The sequence below is a fragment of the Penicillium malachiteum genome, assembly GCF_028827825.1.
Source record: "Penicillium malachiteum strain IBT 17515 chromosome Unknown utg000001l:1.0-8184562.0:1.0-8186909.0, whole genome shotgun sequence".
Lineage (NCBI taxonomy): Eukaryota > Fungi > Ascomycota > Eurotiomycetes > Eurotiales > Aspergillaceae > Penicillium > Penicillium malachiteum.
The window spans coordinates 41427-55698 of record NW_026643094.1 but is presented as its reverse complement, the minus strand read 5'-3'; the positions used below and the strand labels follow the sequence as shown (position 1 = coordinate 55698).

At 45.2% G+C, this 14272-nt stretch overlaps 7 protein-coding genes across 7 annotated transcripts; 4 read left to right on the top strand and 3 right to left on the bottom strand.

Moving 5' to 3' along the window:
* Positions 1–330: 330 nt before the first annotated feature.
* On the bottom strand, positions 331–1863 carry N7483_000025 (FAD binding domain-containing protein; the record flags this gene model as incomplete). The annotated part of the gene is given in 3 exon segments (XM_057083463.1): positions 331–852; positions 866–1021; positions 1267–1863. The coding sequence occupies 3 exon segments, from the start codon at positions 1861–1863 to the stop codon at positions 331–333; spliced, it is 1275 nt and encodes a 424-aa protein (XP_056949612.1).
* Positions 1864–2998: 1135 nt separating this feature from the next.
* Positions 2999–3539, top strand: N7483_000024 (uncharacterized protein; the record flags this gene model as incomplete). Its single annotated transcript, XM_057083462.1, has 3 exons — positions 2999–3035; positions 3089–3178; positions 3247–3539. The coding sequence occupies 3 exons, from the start codon at positions 2999–3001 to the stop codon at positions 3537–3539; spliced, it is 420 nt and encodes a 139-aa protein (XP_056949611.1).
* Positions 3540–4369: 830 nt separating this feature from the next.
* Positions 4370–5956, top strand: N7483_000023 (fungal specific transcription factor domain-containing protein; the record flags this gene model as incomplete). Its single annotated transcript, XM_057083461.1, has 1 exon — positions 4370–5956. One exon carries the CDS (start codon positions 4370–4372, stop codon positions 5954–5956), a length of 1587 nt encoding a protein of 528 aa, XP_056949610.1.
* Positions 5957–7019: 1063 nt separating this feature from the next.
* On the bottom strand, positions 7020–7557 carry N7483_000022 (general substrate transporter; the record flags this gene model as incomplete). The annotated part of the gene is made up of 2 exons (XM_057083460.1): positions 7020–7120; positions 7206–7557. The coding sequence occupies 2 exons, from the start codon at positions 7555–7557 to the stop codon at positions 7020–7022; spliced, it is 453 nt and encodes a 150-aa protein (XP_056949609.1).
* A 138-nt stretch (positions 7558–7695) lies between these two features.
* Positions 7696–8440, bottom strand: N7483_000021 (general substrate transporter; the record flags this gene model as incomplete). Its single annotated transcript, XM_057083459.1, has 3 exons — positions 7696–8019; positions 8167–8226; positions 8375–8440. The coding sequence occupies 3 exons, from the start codon at positions 8438–8440 to the stop codon at positions 7696–7698; spliced, it is 450 nt and encodes a 149-aa protein (XP_056949608.1).
* A 1522-nt stretch (positions 8441–9962) lies between these two features.
* N7483_000020 (uncharacterized protein) lies at positions 9963–10863 on the top strand (the record flags this gene model as incomplete). Its single annotated transcript, XM_057083458.1, has 3 exons — positions 9963–10205; positions 10348–10488; positions 10642–10863. The coding sequence occupies 3 exons, from the start codon at positions 9963–9965 to the stop codon at positions 10861–10863; spliced, it is 606 nt and encodes a 201-aa protein (XP_056949607.1).
* A 1911-nt stretch (positions 10864–12774) lies between these two features.
* Positions 12775–13425, top strand: N7483_000019 (FAD-dependent oxidoreductase; the record flags this gene model as incomplete). Its single annotated transcript, XM_057083457.1, has 3 exons — positions 12775–12858; positions 12915–13046; positions 13222–13425. 3 exons carry the CDS (start codon positions 12775–12777, stop codon positions 13423–13425), a joined length of 420 nt encoding a protein of 139 aa, XP_056949606.1.
* Between the last annotated feature and the right edge of the window lie 847 nt (positions 13426–14272).

Below are 14272 nucleotides of genomic sequence, written 5' to 3'. Positions count from 1 at the left end.
CACGGTATTGATCGAGACCTTTTGAATATTTCATTTGATTTCCATTTGAATCCAGGGACGTGGAATACATAAGACTTTGCAGCGAGTGAAGACTACGAGGCTAGAACTTCCAACATTGATGATAGTACAAGATTGACAGATAAAACCGCGTGAAGAAAAGCCAAAAAGAAAGATCAATGCAGCAAGTAACCCTGACTTCAAAACTCTGTAGATACAGTTCTCTGTCTTTTCTCCAGATGACTTGTTGCTCACTAGCATTCCTCACGATAACTGAATAATGTTAAGAACATAGAATAGATGCAAGGAGCTGCTCAATATCCTTCACGTATCTCACGATTCCCAGTATGTGGTGATCTGGTCGAACAAGAAGCCCCGAACCAGGCTCAGAGAGTCCCACGATATCAGGGGAGCCGGTAGATTTTCACTGCTGTTTGCCGCGTTCAGGGTTGAAGAATCATCAGCTGAAGTGAAGAGAACAAAGCGCATTCCATATATCAGTCCCAACGTGGACATCTTCTGACTCCTTTTCAACACCCAAGCGTGAGGTAGTCTAGCCCCGGGCTTTCGACTCGGCAAGTAAACATCACAGGGCTCATCCGGAATCTCCTCTCCGTACACATACCCAATTTGTAGGCCGATCGAGTCGAAGTGTTCGGTATTGGCGCGAAGCTCCTGATCAAGCTTGTTCTTCCATTCATCCCAATCAATCAAGGTATCATCCACTGGAGGATCTCGCAAAGCTGCCTTCAGGTCCCGTAATTTAACTTGGTTTTTCACACTCTGGTGCGCATTCGCAATCGCGATAGGTCGCCTTTCCTTCCCGTAAGTGGAGAGAATTGCTTCCTTGGCCCACTTTTTTTTCCACGGCGGCGATCTTCCAGGCGAGGTTCTGTGCGTCTGCGATCCCGGTATTTACACCAAGGCCACCTGTCGGTGGGAATGCATGTGCAGAATCACCTACCACGAAACCCCTTGGAAACCGGTTGGATTGATAGAACTCAGCGGTACGTGGCCATGTGGACTAAGCGGTAATTGAGAGGATATCGTACTGCACTTTTTCACCAATTGCCTAAATAATGAAACTGGTTAGCTGAGTATTCTGTAAGAGGTGGAGGGTTTCAAGTTGCGCGAATATTAAGGAGGATTGGGGTTTCTCACATTATCCACTAGATCTCTGCAGTATTCTTCAGTGAACTTATCAGTAGATGTGACTTTCGGATTGTAATATGTGACAAGGACTCAGTTGCATGAGCGATCATAACAGACCAGTGTGCCGTCCGCCTTTGGCGATGAGACCCACCACAGCATTTCCGGATTTAAGTGAGTCAAATCTGCATTGAAGTGTACAGAGAGACAATGGACTTCATTCTGGACATACTGAGGTAATGATGTGAAGGGTATGTCGAGCTTTTCTCGTGCCCGTGAGTTCGCACCACCACAATCAAGAATATATCCACTTTGAATGACCTTCAATTCACCTGTATTTCTATCCTGGATATTGGATGAGATGATATGTTCTTCAACTTGGGAACAGTCCTCCCACTGAAGTCCACGGTAGAAATCGATATTTTCCTCGTGTTCCACTGCACTCCAAAGAAAGTCTTCCAGAGTAGGTTGAGGGATATTGAAAAGGGGCTCAGGGGTGATTTCGAGTGTCTCTGAGCCTTGAAGCCCATAAGGAAGTGTCCCATGCTCCTTTCCTACCATCGAGACCACGAACCGAACCTTACCGCCATATTCTGGTGGCACGCCTGAGTTTCGAAGCTGGGTTGTGTCGAGCTGGATTTGCCGAAATATTTCTAGCGACCGGGGATTGATCGCGTGAGCTTTAGGTTGCCCAGTTCGATCATGGTGTCGTTCCATTCTCGTGTGACCTTCAGGCCATATCGGGCGAGTAGAAGTGCTGTGGTCAAGCCTGTTGGTCCACCACTGATGATCAGGACGGATGTTACCGAGAAGGGGCGGGGATTGTAGTCATGATTCTTTTAGTTTGAGGTCTACTATAGGAGCTAAGATTGGACCAATACATGCGTGTGCCTGAAGCGCCGGGCGCCTTTCATCATCTACTTGTAATAATAATTTTTCATGCTTCCGATTCAATGTTCCAAGGTTCAAATGTTTGTTTCAGTAGAGTTCCACTAGCACTTGGCACACTTCTGTCAGCGGTAGGTGCTTGGGGAAGAAGAAGGGGTCAAGTGTACGGTGATATCTACAGGGAGAACACGTGGACACCACTGGTCTCAACAACTTCAATGTTCAAGGTTGTGGAATGATCATTTCAATCCCCCGGGATGTTGTCATTCCACGGATATCAATCGATATATTCAACCTCACCCTTGCACAGAGGTGCTATGACGGTAGTGACTCGGGTTTGGAACAACACACATGAAATTCAAGTTCATTTATGCGATCAAAAAAAATCATTCATCTCTACTGAAGCTATCTGCTCAAGTTCCCTCCTGATTATCAATCCGGATCTCTTCGCAGCTGTTTATTTGTTTCTTTTCAGTGCCATCCTTCACTTGGGACAAACCAGTTGACAATTTTGAAATACAATGGCAACCAAATTCGAATCCCGGTATACGAACGCCAATATTGCGCCAGGCGCCTCTCAATATGATCCCGATCTATTCATATCACTGCAAAAAAGCCTGACCAGTGCAGTCGATTCTGAGAGTTCAAGCACTGCTCTAGTTGTAAGTTGATTCCAGAGGAAGCCCCGTGTTAGAATAATTCAACTAATGTCCATCTCGGTCGCGATTCTTTGCGCACAATGTCGCGGGGACGTTGTAGCCCGCTTGATTCACGATATTACAAAGGAGAAAAGCGTGGAAGAAGTGAAGACACTTTTCCCAGCAATAGGAGAGGCTATCAACATCGGAGTGCCATTCTTGGGTTTGCCAAATTGCATGCCGGCTTGTTTTGGCTTAATCAATGAGTTGAGATAAAGAAATATCGAAGAAGTTGAGGGGCCAAGAAGGTAGGACCTAGCAAACAAATGACCAAGATTGAGGTAGAGTCAACTGCTTATCATGGTACTTGCCCACTCACAGAGGAAATCTCCAAGATTTTGATGTCGACTATACAGCGCGTGGACTGGAGACTACTGGGGCGCTCTACCGTGGTGTTGGGAACTCAGAAGTACGCACTATGGTCCAACAGTACTTTCCTGAACTATGTATGTTGAGAACTTGAAGAGATAGAGAAATGGTGTTAACTTGAATGGCTAACTTTGAATTTCCGTAGCATATTTTGGCCGCACAACCATCTGGGGATACCTAGTTGGGTCGAGTCCAATCTTCAAGCTGAAAGAGGCAGAGATGATTGTCGCAGCTTCAATTGCTGCAATTGGGGCCACCAGACAGACTCGAAGCCATATCAAATGTGCTCTCTCCATTGGCAACAGCGTGGCATCGGTTGCTGCACTAATTGACATTGTCAGAACGATTAGCATTTGGAATGAGAAGCCGATCTCAGAAGATTTGGATATTGGCGAATTGGAGAAGGAGCTGAAGCAAAACTTGACTGATCTTAACTAAGTAGTATTTTATCTTTCCCTCCTAGGTTCTTTAACTTAAAATCATCATATGATACTACTGTCAACGTGATGGCTGGTGAAGCCATATATACTCCGTAGAACGTTTGAAAATGTAACATATTTCTTCTTTATTCGTAAAAATATCCAACATCTAGGATTATCAGTCCTGAAAATGATGATTTTTGTTAAGATATATATGGATTGAGGAGGGGAACGATCCACATGTGCAGGTGGCTAGGTAGCGCGCTCAGGGCGCGCATGCAGATGCAGCTAGGAGAACAACTTGAACTTGAACGGAAGAAACAACACAAGTTCCTACTGGAAACAGACATCTGGAGGACAAAAATATGGAACTGATAACCAGATAGATTTCAATATTTTATTATTCTCTTTACTATAGGGAGCTAGGAAATGCGTAATATGTCTGTTATTTGTACGGAGTAGTATAGAGTATAAACGCGGGGCGCTGCTTCAGCGACCAATGTACCTCTTAGGTACTGGTCCGAGTCCCCAGTTCAGAGCAACTTAACCACTTGACCTCGGGGCGGATCGGCAAAGGCGAAGTTGTTGAGTTCCCTTTGTTCGTAACTTGATCCCTTGCGACCTTTAGAATTTCTGACATTCATTTAAAGGGTCTATTAAATTCGCGTCACCTTTCGCGTCGTCGGTATGGAGCCCGTTCAGCCACCCAAGCGTGCCACTCGCGCGTGTGATTATTGTCGCAGGAAATGGGTATGGTGAACCCAAATTCAAACCGTGGAGAAAGGCTTGAACTGACCCACGGCAGTTAAAATGCACAGGGCAGCGTCCCTGTTTGAATTCAGCTTTACAATGCAACTTGCTCAACTTCCGAACATCCTAAGGGGTCAGAGAGCTCCAAAGGGGGGCGCGTCCGCAGGTCAGAAGCGAAAGCGCACCATAGCAAAGACAGCAAACCAAGCAGATGGAGAAGGAGATGAAAGAAGATTTGGAGGAGGAAGGAGAATCAGGGAGGACGAAGAAGAAGAAGAGAGATCACCCGAAGTGCCAGCTGCCGTGACGTCCGAAGAGCAACATACGACTCCAATATTCCATCCCCCAGCAGTGCCGCCGCAAATCTCAAGCATCCCCACGACGGGATCCGAACTGGCCCATCCCATAGAAATGGGCCCCGAATTTGATCAATACGCACATGATCTGGGTCTTGTACTAGCTACATTTTGGGGATCACATCCAAATATCTCAGCTTCTTTGGATAGCTTGGACGGCGCCGGTGACCTCTCTGATGTCGTATACAACCACCTGCCAACCTCACGGCTAAGCGGGTCGGGGCTTTCACCATCATCATTTCATTTGGACCTGGGATCAGCTGGTCATTTGGAAAATTATGGCCCGCAGTCTCATTCAAAGCCGATCAATCACCCTCTACCGCCTCGATCAGCTCATGAGTTCTACATCAAGAATACTCCGTTGGACAGCAAATTCATTGGAATGGGCTCTGTCGGATCGACTATATTCGAGTCTCTCAGGCACTCGAGCTCCCAGGGGCGATCAATGGAATCTAAAATTTTAAACCATCTGGTCCGGGGTATTCAGCATGTTGATGAAGTATCTGTTTTGACGCCCTTTCGGGCACCTCCTTTACCGCAACGAGAATTTGCAGAGCAAGGAGTGAAAGCATACTACGATTTTGTTCATTTGCTATATCCTTTAGTGGAAGGCGAATTCTTCCGTTGTTGGCATCAGCTTTACGAGAGCCCCGGTACAATTTCCGCCGCCATTTATTCTCGCTTTTGCTTAGTGGTGTCCATCGGGTCTCTAACTTCACCACTCCATTCGAATACTCAAACCTGGGAGACTGCGAAGATTCTCCAAGAACAGATATGGTCCCTTAATGACCAGGTCATGGCAGTGCCTTTTATGGAATCTGCACAAGTAATGTTACTTCACACAGTGTTTTTCCTTACCTGCGGTAAAACTGGAATCGCTTGGGTAACTTGTGGTATGGCTATACGCATCACACAGTCGTTGGGGCTGCACCAAAAAACGCCGCCTCAACTAGGCCTTAACGCAGAAAACATACTTTTAAGATCGAGACTGTGGTCAGTTGCATATACGTTGGATGCCTTCCTCTCACTCTCAGAGGGGCGACCTCCCGCGACAACCTCACCTCCGAACTTGGAACTCTCCCAGTCCATCTCTGAACACGGAAGCTCAATACTGGCCATTGACCGGCCGGATAGTTATATACACGATTGGGACATTGGTCTGGCAATGATTGCGAATGAGGTCCATCTTTTGCTGAGGGATAGCGGCTCACCAATTGGCGCACTGTCCCGCATAACCAGGTTGATTGTGCCAATCGCATTATCCAGCTGTTTCCTTCGACCGAAGCTCATAAATTCAATCATGAAATCAACTCGGATAATTGGTCAGTGAACGCTACGAAAGGAATTCAGAAGCATTACTCGAGTCCTGATCAATACTTGAAATTGTACAATAAGAAGGAGAAAGTGGTCGAACCCAGAATTCATCATATTCAAAACTGGAGTCCGCATGGAATATCTAAATGAGGATCAACGAAAAGCAATTCTTGAACTTCTCCAAACAAGTCTCAGTCCAAGTGGCTACAATCGGGTGCTTGGTGCTATGCAGACGAATGAATTATTGGGAGAGTTATGCAACGCAAGATCAATTATGAACAGATATAGCTACCAGTGAGACCACTGGCCCGAACTCAACATTCTCTTTTTTTGACATTACTAATAGTATTCCCAGATTTACTCTTTACGGAACCCCATCCACCTCTGATCCCTGGAAGCCTTTCCGTTTTTGGTCATCACTTGAGTCTTAACGTGGTAGCAGTTGGCAAGCAAATGACGATTAGCCCGATTTTCCTGGGAGCTCAGCCAAATTTGTGAAGCCGGGTATAACGGTTATGATCAACACAGTACACTGGTACGAAAATAGGTCATTGACGAGGGCCCTAATGCCGGAATCAGGATTTTGGACTCTGCAGGAAGTTTGCCTCTCACCTTGATGCAATCTCTTCCCCGAGAATTACAGGAGAAAGCTCGCGTATACAAAGGCCTAAACGATGATGCAATGCCAGAGGACAGGTGGAATCCCGCAGATCAGGTGAGTATATGACACGCGCTATGGGGCGAGTGATCATGCTGATTCTTTTGGCAGAGACATCTCGGAGGGGCCTTCAAGATAATCGGATAATCTCATACAAAGGAATCGTAGCTACTCAGATGCCTCAACTTTAGCAAGATCAGCTATTGCAAACAATATCTTTCTATCTCGATGTTCTTCCATCTGGACCTCACCGAGCGCGAATCACTCAAGTCAAGAAACACTGGAATGACACTTACTTCTGCTGGATTGGTGGCTATGGCGACGATGATGCTTTTTATTATCGAATTCAGAGTCCTGTACTTATGGTAGAGTTTGACAACCACTCAGATGTGTTTCTTTTGAACAAGGAGCCGGCAAAGTGTCATATCCATACAATCCTACGGACCCCGACAAATATAATAATAGCTTTTCGTCCAACACGATCGACGATCAAAGAACCCACGAAATTGCCAAGGAATTCAACTAGAGAAGGTGTACGTTAGCGGATGTTTCTCAAAGCAAATCGTTGAATGTGAAAATGCCAATATGAATCAAGACAATGACTTACTGAGATCACGATTCCCCTGTAAGAGTTGACGTGCTGAGGGCGAAAAGCCAAGCGTTTCATAGAAAATCTGACTATAGTTGTTAATCACGAAAACACCGGTGCTTTGATTCAGGACAGCGATAAAGCATCCCAGTGCTATCCGTCTCCGGTATGTTGGAGTTGTGAAAAGACCTTTCCAAGATGAATCGAGAGTTCGGTCGTAGGCAACTTGTTGCTGAATCTGGTTGAACTCTTCGTTGAAGTATGCGTCATTTTCGGGCGATGGAGGGTTGAGTCTGTCAAATACACGCCGAGCTTCTTCCGGCTTGTCGTTAAATAGGAGATATTGCGGGGACTCTGGGAGGAACGGCATTGCGAAAAAATACAGCAATGGGGGCAAAGGGAGGAATACCCACAGGCGCAAGCCATAAGACCACTGCATTATCGCAGAAGTAGAATCCAATTCCCACTTAGGATGCTGTTGCGACACCGAGTCCGATCATGACTCCATTCAGCCCAGCCAATAAACCTCGACGTGAGGGAGGGGCAAGTTAAGGAAGTATGACAGAGGCTTGCCATTCATCAGCATTTTAAGATTAAAAGTGAGTGAGCATCTTGTGTGGATCTTCTCATTCTTGAACTCACCTGCTGCACCACATTGCCACGTTCCGAATCCAGAGATGAAGCAAAACACCAAGAATTCTGCATAATTCATGGAGCCTGTCATCCCTGCCAGACCTGCCAAGGATATGACACACCCAAAGACAAGACCAAATTTGCGACCCCATTTTGTCATCACGTAGGCGCTGGTGAGGATGCCGAAGACGGCACCAGCCTAAATAAGGAAAAAAGGGTTCAGTATACCGGGATTTGACATCAGGTGAAAGGCGTTTTTACCTGGAAATAAACCACCAGTGGCTCCTTCTATTGATCCATATTGAGCAATCCCGTTGCCAGCCTTGTCCCAAAGTCCCATGCGTACCTTAAAATCAGTTTTCTGGAGCGTTGTTCCGATAATGACGGACTCATAAGCCCCAACAAACTGGCCAAAAGAGATGACTAGACAAAGAAAAAAATGTTCCCCAGTTGAGCGGTGGTCTTGTGTTGGACGCGTTGGGCGCATTGGACGCCATGGTTTGATTCTTAATTGAAGTAAATAGTCTCTCTGAGATTGAATTGGAGAAACAAACAAACCTTGGCAGGAGACCTGACCAGGAGATCAAATGTATGCCCTTTTTTATATTGGGCAAAAGCATTATGCACAGACCCTGTCACGGAACTTGAACCATTCCGGGGCACAGGATTGAGGGATATGGAATCATGGTCATACTACTTGGCATGCTAAGTCTACCTTAGACCGGGCTTGCCTACATGTGCATATTGTTCAAACGTTGACTGTTTTAGTACGTGTATCTACAAGGGTGGTGTTTCCAATTCTCACATGTGCAATATTCTGGTAATATTCCAGCTAATGCGAGGTCATTCTAAGAATATTCGAAATAAATCAGGCTATTCTAGTAATCTACACGCTGCCGGAAGTATCCAAACTCTTCCCCCTTCCACCAACGTGTCCTGGAGATATTATCTGACTCGATGACTTTGGATCTAGAAACAGGAGTGGATATTAGCCTTGCCCCGGATTTGATGGGGCGAGGGAGCCTGATGGGGCAGAGCTTACTCGAACGAGAGAATCTTATCCTCGACAGTGGAGTAATGCGAGCCATCTTTTAGTCGAATAGGAATTGTTATTGGTCGAGACATCTCCACATTTTCTGAGTCAAGTATGAAGCACCAGAATGATTGAACGCCCCTCACGGTCTCCATTTTGGTGCACAACACGCTTTCCTGTTCTAGGAAATGAGATAAACCAACGGGCCCATTCACACTGTACTGTATGAATACGAATATATTCTCCACACTAACACACTCTTGAACCTTTTTGGAGAGAAACCCAGTGCCAGCAGGTTTCTACATAGGAATGCCTCCCTTTGGGAAAGTAATTAATGATGTAGTAGTGATTAACTCTCGCATCTTGAGATACGAAACACCGCTGCGATGCACCACTGCAAGAGCATCTCGATTTTGGTATCTGCACGTCTTCGGAAAAAGCTTAGTGTCCAGAAGTTTTTATTTCGAACCACAATACGTGTACATACACTTCAATACCTTGCACGAAAACGGAGTTCCCTGGGATTGTATCCAACGATGAGATTGGTCGAGTCCAGCAGTAGGCTAGACACTGGGACTCATTTTCACGCGTCTCGTTTGCCACATCCTTGACTAGAGACAGGTACTTTTTCAAAGATCAGAGATTATTCCGAGGGTCAAACCTGAAAGGAGGAAGAGCTGACCGTTTCACGATCTTCAACGGATGCCAGCGGTATGTGGAGATTGACAACGATAGTAGCCATATTTGCTACATTAGCCATGGATATCAAGGACCTTGGTGTAATTCTCAGAAGCCTGTTTGAACCGGTGATATCTGCTTGGATTCCACGACGTAGCCCACCACGCCATTAATCAACCGAGCTAGAAGATGGCCCCGAGAGCGATTTGCCGTGCAAAGCCTCGGTCGCACCCTTCCGAGGAACACGAAAGCCTTTTGCCCACCCCCGGAAGATAAACCATTCAAATTCTGGTTCATCGGAAGCACTTCAGAAGTCTAATGACCAAATAGTTGGTTATCGAGAGCGTCATACAAGTTCTTGAATCTTGCGCACAAAATTGCCGTGCGTCTTGGTGCCCTACCTACATCTTTAGCATTACCCTTAGTTCATTATGTCGTCAAAACTAGACCATGACTTTATTGAGCATCTTGCAAAACATGGGGAAAGTAACAAACGCTTTAAATGGTACATTACTGCAATTGTTGCGTTGAGTTCCTTCAACTATCCGGAAAAGATTGGGCCACTATACTTGCACTTGCTAGAACATTACATTGCACGTGAGATTCATGTTGAGCAGACTCGTAAGATAAGAGAGGGATTGGTCAAATCTGCTGGTCCTCACGGCGCTGCAAAAGTGAGTCCAGCGTCATTCTTTTAGGTTCCCGAACAAGGGCGCTGACGCTGATGATTTGATAGACTGGAAATGCCGTGCGCGAGCTATATCAATCAAGTCCTCCTCATTTGATTGACAATAAGTGCTATCAGTACGGCAACAGACACGTTATATTACCTTCCGATCATTTACTGATGAAAGTGTTAGCGACGATGACGACCACTTATCGGCTCTGGCTCGAGGCGATGCATTCCTGAAGAGCCTATATCGGGATGTCCCTGATCTTAACACAGACGATGATTTTGTTCGAAAATGCTGTCCGGATTATTTTTATGTGGTCTCTCGTTAGTCTCGTACCTCCTAATTCCCAGCATTGATGATTTCGATACAATCCACTTTCCTTGCTGACAAGTCTCTAACAGAGCTTCTTTATCCACATGTGTTTTCTTTTGATAAGATCATGGATAAGCTGGAGTCTAGCCAAGCAATAATTACAACGTTGATCAGCATTGATTGCAAAGGGCAAGCTAGGAACCATATGAAAGGAATGATGTGGAACGGGGCGACAAGAGAAGAGGTCACCAATATTCGGGACTCGATTGTTCTTTTGGCAGATCATCTGAGTATCGCTTTTAGAGATGGGGCAGTCCAGGTTCCGCCCGACCCAATCAATAGCTAGTATAACTAGGTAGAAATTGGCAAATAAATCACACATGTGCAATCCGCTTGTTGAATATTTGAAAATATCCGAGTCGAATGGTGGATTGAAGTTTGAACAAGATCATGCACATGTGCATGATGTATCCAGACATGGATGTCATCATGAGATGTCTTCAAGTTTACTACTACATAGTAAAGCGCTCCACATGTGCAGGGCTCCGAACATTTAAATTCAATGTTGTCTCCAAGGCTCAAGTGCTGTATTCAAATGTTGTGTCCAGAGGTCCTACCTCTATCAAAATTCCTTTGAAATTTAAGTTGAACCTTGGAATGATGAAACATCCATTCAAGTTTCCGAGTCAATTGCATTGATGTTGGATGATACTAATAGTACTACCTCCGAGTCGGCGGGATATACTATATCACCGTGACACAAAGTATGCCGACACCAGTTGACCAGTTGATGTGCAACTTGAACATTCGAAGTTGCCAGTGACATCCGAGTCCATTACCCATAGGTACCTAGATATTCAATCCATCTTATGTGAAGGTCGCACAACTCGAAAGCACATTAACCAGTTGACAGAAAGTGAGCAACTTTTGCTTCAAATTGTTGCTACATGTTCACCGTGACTGTTGTGTACTACCTAAAGCTTTGCGACTCCCGCAAGATCCCAGGGAATCCCACTTCGTCCCGCAAAATCCCATCCCATTACAAACGGGATTTCCTGGGATTTCCTGGGATTTTACGGGACGGGAGGCGGGAGGCGGGACAAAGATTTTGCTGCGGGAGACCCATTTGCAAAGGTCTAGTACTACCGGTAAAGAATAGCTACTAGGCATGCTAATATTTTTGGTCCGACAATTTGAGAAAATACTATTAGTTGATGGTCCCGAGTTCTTATATTCTGCCACAGTCTCAGGCTGGATCCGGGAACCTTGGAACAAGATGGTTTGGAGCTATTTTTCAGCCACACACTGTCCAAATTCGACGATGAATTGGTGCCTTGTGAAGCTTCAAAATTCTTTCTATCCATGGCGTTACAACCGCTTTCTTCCAAGCCTCTCCACCTAGCTCATTTGGTTCTCCCCACTCATGTAATGCAAAATAAGGTGATGCGCATAGGTCATCTTGATTTGAAGTGTGAACAAGCTTGGTGCGCAATCCCACGAGCTAGCCTGGTACAGTAGATAGTCCAGGAAGATGCTTGAGATCATACCATTGATTCAAATCCAGGTTGGCATCGGGGCTATCTGATATTTTCATTCCCACAGTAACAACATTTTTTGATACAAGTGACGATTTGCGAATTTGGATATTTAAGCATGTAGCTGCCAGTGGTAGTTTATCAGGTGACTGTTCGATACCTGAAGTCGTAGATTTTTGTCGATCCGATTGCACACCAAAGAGTCATCATCATTCAACTCAATCAAGTAGATGCTGAGACTGCGGTATGTGTTTGTTTCAGTCGTGGCGTTATCGCTAGCATCCAAATGAATGTAAGGCGAGAGGTCGGGCCATGTAGCGAACAATTCTTTCTGGAAGTACTCAAAAGTATCTTTACCACTTAGATCAGGTTGGAAAAAGATCAGAAAATATCTGGCCATGATTGAGAGCTTGAATGATTATCAAAAATCGAGAAAATTGAAATTGAAACAGTGGCAACATTGAATTTTTGTAGTACATGGATTTCGCGAAGTTCTGGGGAATTGTGCATTTAAAACCTATCTCTCTACTTCTTCCATCCTCGGAGATAAATGATAAATCAGTCTCCCTGGCAGATATCTGGACATTCAAATGCTTGATAATTTCACATGTGCATTGGAATTGTCTTGATTTTTATTCCACTCCTGACCCCCTACATGGAGATCGCATAATAAGAATTTTTTCCTTTTACGTTAACACCGAACACAATCATAACCTTCGAATATGCCGAAAATTCTAGTAGTTGGTGGTGGTATAGCGGGACTTGCCGTTGCTTTGGGTCTTCGCCGAGCCGGCCATACAGTACAAGTCAGTTAGGCCTTTCTGATAGTAAATATTTCACTTGCTAATCTGAAATACCGAAGGTCTTTGAGGCATCGGAACTGACCTCTGAGGATACTGATGGAGCGGTTGATCAAATTGGACCCAAAGTGAACGATATCTTGGAGAAGTGGGGCGTCGACCCTTTGTTGACATTGCCAGTACCCATCAAAGAGGTACTAGTCACATATGCCTGAACTAGCCTATCATGTTTAAAATTGCTAATATCGTTTCAAATATGTGATTTTGACCTTAATGGCACACCGAAATCCGCGCAGAATGAACCAAAACCAGTAAGCAGCCTGTCTTCACTATCCAACCCAAATACCTCACCATTAATTCCACTCCAAGGCCGGATGGAAATTCTACGAGCGCAGTAAACTCCATCGAGGATTGCTCGTGTTGGCTACGGCTTCAACAGGACCAGGCCATCCCTTGGAACTCTTCCTGGGGAAGAAAATCGAGTCTGTGAACCCAAAGTCAGGGTCGGTTAGTGTCGAAGGTGGCCAGACCTATCATGGGACGCTGTCATTGGAGCTGATGGGTGGCATGTAAGTTATCAAGCACTTAACTGCTGAGTTCCGGCCCTACATTTCTAATGAATTCCCTTCACTTCACAGTCAACCCCACGGGAGACTTTAACGGAAAGAGCTACCAGCATTTCCGGACCTGAAAGAGTTTTAATTCATTCAAGAGTGAGCTTGACTGGTTTGAATAAAAACGCTGTGGTACCTTACCTACGCCTTCAGCGTCAGAGATATGAGAAATGGACAGGAATAGATAAGGAGCTGAGAATCTATTCTGTTGAGCCTGAAACGCTTATCATGGATGCCGTGTTTCCAGCGTCAAAGGAAACCGGTAATTCTAGTCCTCATCCCCTTTGTGACCATATTATTCCTTGGCAAATACTAAGGCATTCATGGACAATTCCTGAAGCATGAGCTACTAGAGGCATTTGGGTCTGATAATTCGCCTCTCAGAGACATACTCGAGGGAATCGACCCTAACACTCTGAAATCTTGGTTTTATTCAACCATAACACATACCAAAGAGTGGTCAAACGAGAAAGTGATCCTAATTGGCGATGCTGCACACCCATTCCTCCCTTAGGAGTCATCTGAAGCGAATTATCGAGCACACAAAAAAAGCTTACTTCATTGGTAGTTGAACTAGCGGGAACATCTCAATCACTGACTGGCGCTGATGCTCTTGCTACTATGATCACTGCAGATCTACAATTGGAGGAGATTCCGGATCGCCTGGCAGCATGGGTGATCCCTCGAAAGAAACGTATTCAGACCATTCAGGGACTTGAACGGAATGATTGGTCATCTCTCTAGTAGATTGCATGTGTAGCTTTTTTATTTCAAATCTGTGCAAAGTATGGTTAAATTTATTATGA